Genomic DNA, 6,420 nt, shown 5'->3' with positions numbered 1-6,420 from the left:
ATGGAAGCAGCACGGCATTACACTTATTGAAAAGACAAGCAAAGAAGAGATTGAAGAGTTGGGGAGCCATGATGTACCTTTGCTTCACACTGCTTATTATCGCAAAGGCATTCGATTTTTAACCAGAAGTGACCCACAAGATCTTACACCTCCTCTAGATATAACCATTGATCCTTTTCTTATGTCATTGTCATCTCTTTTTAGCTTGTGATGTCATACCTTGTTGTTTAATATCTCTCACCTTGTACTCCATCACAAACCTTCCTTTTAGTTTATCTCTCTCCCCACTGCTCCCCCCTCCCCCCTGCCTTTCCCTGCCTCTGTACTTGTTTAACAATAGTTACGTCGTTAACCAGTCCAAGTTCCTTTGCAGGGTCATAGACCTGAAATTTTGAATGAGATTTTAACTCATTCACAAACCACCCATTTGCACGAAGTTAAAATAGGTCCCCTTAACTTTCTTTCTACCTCCACAGGTGCTGAGTGAGCAGCTGAGTATTTCTGGCATTTTCTGTTTTTATTTCAGATATTTAGTACTTTATTGACTATTTTCCTCCTCCTTTTTGTTTCTTCCACCGCCCCAAAGCCTGTGGAGGGTTTATGATCTGATTGTCTCCGTCCTTCAGCAATGGCGGAGGGGCTATCCCAGGCTGCCTCGCGGCAGGGAAAGGCTCCCATTCGCCCCGCCCCCCACCCCTGACTGGAACTGCAGGCGAGCCTTGGCCGCCTGTCAGCGGGGGTCCTGAAGCCGGAAGTGGTTGCGGCCTTGTTTCCGGGCGGGCCTGGATTTTTGAGCAGAGGCTGAGAGCGGGAGAGCGAGTCCGAGCGCCGCCACCATGATTCTGCTGGAGATCAACAACCGCATCGTGGAGGAGACCCTGAGCCTGAAGCTGGAGAACGCGCTGGCGGGGTAGAGACTCCCGGGGAGGGGAGCGGGAGGGAGGCCGGGGCGCGGGGTCGGGTCGGCTCCTCTCCTCGGGCGGGGCCCGCTTCCTCATTCCTGGGCCCGGGCGGGGCTGGGCTCCCCCACCATAGTCACAGGGATAGTGAGACCCACACCCCCCCCCCCCCCCCCCCCCCCTCCCAATGCAGTACTGAGGGAGTGCTGCACTGTCGGGGCGGTCAGTACTCAGGGGATGCTGCACTGTCAGAGGGTCTGTACTGAGGGAGTGATGCACTGTCAGAGGGTCAGTACTGAGGGAGTGCTGCACTGTCGGGGCGGTCAGTACTCAGGGGATGCTGCACTGTCAGAGGGTCTGTACTGAGGGAGTGATGCACTGTCAGAGGGTCAGTACTGAGGGAGTGCTGCACTGTCAGAGGGTCAGTACTGAGGGAGTGCTGCACTGTCAGAGGATCAGTCCTGAGGGAGCGCTGCACTGTCAGAGGGTCAGTCGTGAGGGAGCGCTGCACTGTCAGAGGGTCAGTACTGAGGGAGTGCTGCACTGTCAGAGAGCCAGTCCTGAGGGAGCGCTGCACTGTCAGAGGGTCAGTAGTGAGGGAGTGCTGTACTTTCAGAGGGTCAGTACTGAGGGAGCGCCGCACTGTCGGAGGGTCGGCAGTGAGGGAGCGCCGCGCTGTCGGAGGGTCGGCAGTGAGGGAGCGCCGCGCTGTCGGAGGGTCGGCAGTGAGGGAGCGCCGCGCTGTCGGAGGGTCGGCAGTGAGGGAGCGCCGCGCTGTCGGAGGGTCGGCAGTGAGGGAGCGCCGCGCTGTCGGAGGGTCGGCAGTGAGGGAGCGCCGCGCTGTCGGAGGGTCGGCAGTGAGGGAGCGCCGCGCTGTCGGAGGGTCGGCAGTGAGGGAGCGCCGCGCTGTCGGCGGGTCGGCAGTGAGGGAGCGCCGCGCTGTCGGAGGGTCAGTGCTAGGAATTTAGGAGTAGGCCATACCCACTAGGGGAGATAGTGCCGTAGTGATATTGTCTCTGGATTGGTAATCCAGAGACCCTGGGAAATGCTCTGTGGTTTGGGGTTCGAATCCCACCATGGCAGATAGCGGAATTTCAATTCCATAAATAAAAATCTGGAATTGAAAGTCTAATGACCATGGATTGTCATAAGTAAAAGTTTTACTGTATTGTCGTAAAAACCCATCCGGTTCACGAATGTCCTTTACCTGGTTTGGCCTACACGTGACTCCAGACTCTTAAATGACTTCTAACAAGTTCAGTTAGGGATGCACAATTAATGTTGGCCTAGCCAGTGGCTCCCACATCCCATGAACGAGGTACTAAAAAAGTCATTTGAGTCTGTCGTTCATGGCTGATCTGGTTAAAGTCTCAATTCCACTTTCCTGTCTCCCCCCATAACCCTTGTCTATCAAAAATCTGATTAAATTCAATCCAGGCTCCATTGTTCACTGGGGAAGATAATTTCACAGACTAATGACCCTCAGGAAAAAAAATCCTTGTCTCTGTCTCAAAAGGGAGATCTCCCTTATTATTAAACTGTGTCCCCTAGTTCTAGTGGCCCCCATGAGTAGAAACATCCTTTCAGCATCCACTCTGTCAAACCACCTTAGGATCTCTTATGTTTTAATAAGATCACCTCTCATTCTTCTAAACTGGCCCAACTTTTTCAACCTTTCCTCATAAAACAACACCTTCATCCCAGGAATGAGTTCAGGGAATCTTGTCTGAATTGTCGCTAATGCAATTATATCTTTTTTTCAAATAATGAGACCACAGTACTCCGGATGTGATCTCACCAATGCTCTTTGCAGCTACAGTAAAACTTCCCTACTTTTATATTCCATTCCCCTTGCAATAAACACCAGCATTCCATTTGCCTTCCGAATCACTACTTTTACCTGTGTACTAACTTCTTGTGATTCATGTAACAGGACATCCATTTCTCTCTGTACCTCAGAGTTCTGCAGTCTCTCTCCGTTTAAACAGTATACTGCTTTTCTACTCTTCCTGCCAAAGTGGACAAGTTCACATTTACCCACGTTATACTCCATCTGCCAAATTTTTGCCCACTCACTTCACCTCTGTATACCCTTTTGCAGACTCTCTACCTCCTCTTGACAAATTACTCCTACCTATCTTGGTTTCATCAGCAAATTTAGCAACTATACATTCGTTCCCTTCAGGCAAATCATTGATGTAAATACTGAGGGACTGCTGCACTGTCTGAGTTGCCATGTCTCGGATGAACAGCAGTTTTGCCTGCTGTCCTGGACAATATTTACCTCACAACCAGTATCTCCACCTGACCTCATTGCTATCTATGCTGTCTTGCTGCGTACAAATCCGGCAAAGATTCAGCTGCATCAGCTGACTTATTAATTAAATATCTCTGCTCCATAACATGAAGGGTGAGGTCGGGATACACCACATTGATTCCAACACTTGGTTTCCAGCTGAGAGGGCAAATTGCACCCGATCTGAGACACTGCACCTCTGACAGTGCGGCACTCCCACCATCCAGCTCGGGGAGTTTCAGTCTGGATTGCGTTCTCAAGTCTCCAGAGTGGAGCTTGAACCCATGACATTCTGATTCAGAAGTGGGAGAGCCACACACTGAGTCAAGCTGCCATTTGGTGCTGTGATGCATCTGGTGAGAGGAGCTGACCCTGTTTGGCTGTTGTGCCTGTCAACACTCTCTTGTCCTTCAGAGGGTCCTGTGGGTGAGATTTCAGGGCACTTGTTGCCTATGAAATTCAGGCCCTGGTTACCACCAGTGTCTGGGAGAGAAGTGGGACCGGGGAGTGTTTGAACCTGTTAATATTACCACATTTTACCAGACAATCAAGAACAGTTTTAAAATTAAAACATTTGGGAGATGAGAGTTGTTGACTGGAACTGAAGAAAGAGGATTGGGATTCTAGAGTTGAGTAAAAGACTATTTTGAGTGTGTTGATTACAGAGATTGATACCTGCTTGCTTTGTAGGAGTTAACTCCAGTTCCTGTTCTTTAGCCAGCTTCCTGTTCTCTATTTTACATGTTTTGTTCCTCCAGACAAGAAAGGGTTAGCCAAGAATAAGGCTGCAATTGCAGAACCTGACCTAGCTCAGCTTTGTCACAGAAACCTAGCTTGTTTCCTTATTTGTTTTCCAGAATCTCAATCAGTGGGGTTTTACTTTTATTGATTTAAAAGCTAGTAACAGCAGAGCAGGTAACTGAGCCGAGAGTTTAATGAATCCACCCTGAGGTTGAGGGTCCGGTTTCTTCCCCACCCCCAAGGTGTGGGTGGGGTCCCCTGGGGGGTTTTCCTCAATCAGAACTGTGATTCATGTCCATACCCCTGGGTTAGGGAGCTGGGTATGGGGGAAAATAGCAGCTGTGTATGAACATAGGGTGAGGGCAGGATCGGCCACAGTTGAGAAGCCTGCCAGCATCGATAGTTTGGGTTCACAATGCAAGATGGATGAGCAAAACCCTGGTGAGGGATGAAAATCACCACCATTTGGAGTCCCACAGTTTGAGGAGAGTCGTTGTGTGGGGGGGGGGGGGGCATTGGTCCCAATGCTCCGGGTAAGAATGAGTTTGACTCAGAAACAGTGGTTCCAGGTTTCAACACAAGGAGGAAGTGTGTGCACGATAGGGAATTTGCATCATGCAGGAGAGGGACACAGACTCAGTTGTGTTAATCCCATGTGAAAATTTGCATTGGCAATAAAGCATTAGATGACTTGGAAGTGCATCATCGCTTCAGATAGTGAAGAGAAATCAATCACGTCATGTAGGCAGGTGCACACAGTAAGTGAATTGGAAGACTCGTTTGTGTTTTAGTGTGTTGTTTGAGGGAGGGATGTTGGCCAGGACACAGAGAGTACTCCCTGTTTTTTAAGTAGTGCCACATTTCAGAAACAACCAGCCCTCTAGTCTGATGAGAAAGATGATTGAGAGACAGTGAGAGAAGCTTGAGGTGGAATGTGGAGTGAGCAGAGGGATACATCACATCTTTAGCCCTGGTAGCACTGCCCTTTTGTACAGAAAAGAATATTTTTTTACTCCTGATCACGCTATTCCTGTGTGTTGTGTTAAATAAGGAGAGTACAGTATTAATGTTTATTCCTAATGGCACACCTATCAACAGTCAGGCATTTGACCCATCCCGTTGTGTGTTTGCACTCTAGCTGATTGAAGCTATGATTTGAGTTGTGTGGGTATCTCTTACTGAATGAAATTCCTGTCTGAGGTAACTCTTTCTTTCTTTACAGCAACAAACCAGATACAGTGGAAGTCACTTTTGCAGGTAAGCAATGGTCTCTGGTGTTTTGCTGCTGCCATTGATATGTGACTTTGTACCCTGGGGCTGACAGAGGCTGCAGCTGCTCTTAGTGAGGATCCTCGCATAGATTCAGCATGAGTTGCTTCTGTCTTGACATCATAGAGTCATTTTGGCACAGAAGGAGGGCATTGAGTCCATCGAATTCATGCTGGTTCTGTGGAGCAACCCAGCCAGCACCATTTCCTCATTCTATCCCTGTAGCCTTGCAGGTTTATTTCCCTCAGCTGTTTACCCAGTTTCCTTTTGAAATCTTCTCATCCACCGCCCTCATGGGCAGCAAGTTCCACGCCATTACTGTTCATTGCATAGCAAATTTCTTCTCACATCTGGCTACCCCCCCAACCCCTCGTATTTCTTGCCCAAACAGTTCAATCTGTGTCCCCTAATCTTTGTACCATCAGCCACTGGGAACAGCTTTTCTTTGTCTACCTTATCCAAACCTGTCATAATCTTGTCCCCCTCTATCAAGTCTCCTCTCCATTTCCTTTGCTCCAAGGAGAACAATCCCAGCTTCTCCAACAAACCTTGTAACTAAAATTCCCACCATCCCTGGAATTCTGGTAAATGTCCTTTGCACCCTCAAGGCTTTTGACAAGGTCCCACATGGGAAAAATAAAAGCCCATAGGATCCAGGGGAACGTAGCAAACTAGATACAAAATTGGCTCAGCGGCAGGAAACAAAGGGTAAATGTTGACTGGTTCTTTTGTGACTGGAAGGCTGTTTCCAGTGGGTTCCGCAGGGCTCGGTACTAGGCCCCCTGCTTTTTGTGGCATATGTTAACAATTTGGACGTAAATGTTGGGATATGGTCAAGAAGTTTGTAGACCATGCACAAATTGGCCACATGGTTGATAGCAAGGACCGCTGTAGACTCCAGGAAGATATCAATGGACTGGTCAGGTGGGCAGAAAAGTGGCAACTGGACTTTAACCTGGGGAAGTGTGATGTGATGCATTTGGGGAGGTCAAAGAAGGCAAAGGATTACACAATAAATGGGAGGAAGCTGAGAGGTGCAGAGGTAGTGAGGGACCCTGGGGTGAATATCCACAGGACAGGTTGATAAGGTGGTTAAGAGAGCATATGGAATCCCTTTTGTTTATTAGCCGAGGTGTTGAATATAAGAGCAGGGAAGTTAAGCTGGAACAATATAAAACAGTAGTTAAGCCACAGCTTGAGCCCTGTGTGCAGTTC

The 6,420-nt window shown here is 48.8% G+C and overlaps 1 protein-coding gene across 2 annotated transcripts in view; it reads left to right on the top strand.

The window, feature by feature from the left end:
• Positions 1–736: 736 nt before the first annotated feature.
• arpc2 (actin related protein 2/3 complex, subunit 2) overlaps positions 737–6,420 on the top strand; it is a 92,669-nt gene continuing 86,985 nt past the window's right edge. For both annotated transcript variants that reach the window (XM_041201694.1, XM_041201695.1), the window contains exons 1-2: positions 737–910; positions 5,159–5,193. In XM_041201694.1, coding sequence (XP_041057628.1) covers positions 837–910; positions 5,159–5,193 — 109 coding nt within the window. In that variant the 5' untranslated portion in view covers positions 737–836. The remainder of the gene's footprint in view (positions 911–5,158; positions 5,194–6,420) is intronic.

This window comes from Carcharodon carcharias, chromosome 12 (assembly GCF_017639515.1).
Source record: "Carcharodon carcharias isolate sCarCar2 chromosome 12, sCarCar2.pri, whole genome shotgun sequence".
Classification (NCBI taxonomy): Eukaryota; Metazoa; Chordata; class Chondrichthyes; order Lamniformes; family Lamnidae; genus Carcharodon; species Carcharodon carcharias.
The sequence above is the reverse complement of the archived record's forward strand: the minus strand, read 5'-3'. Positions and strand labels throughout refer to the sequence as shown.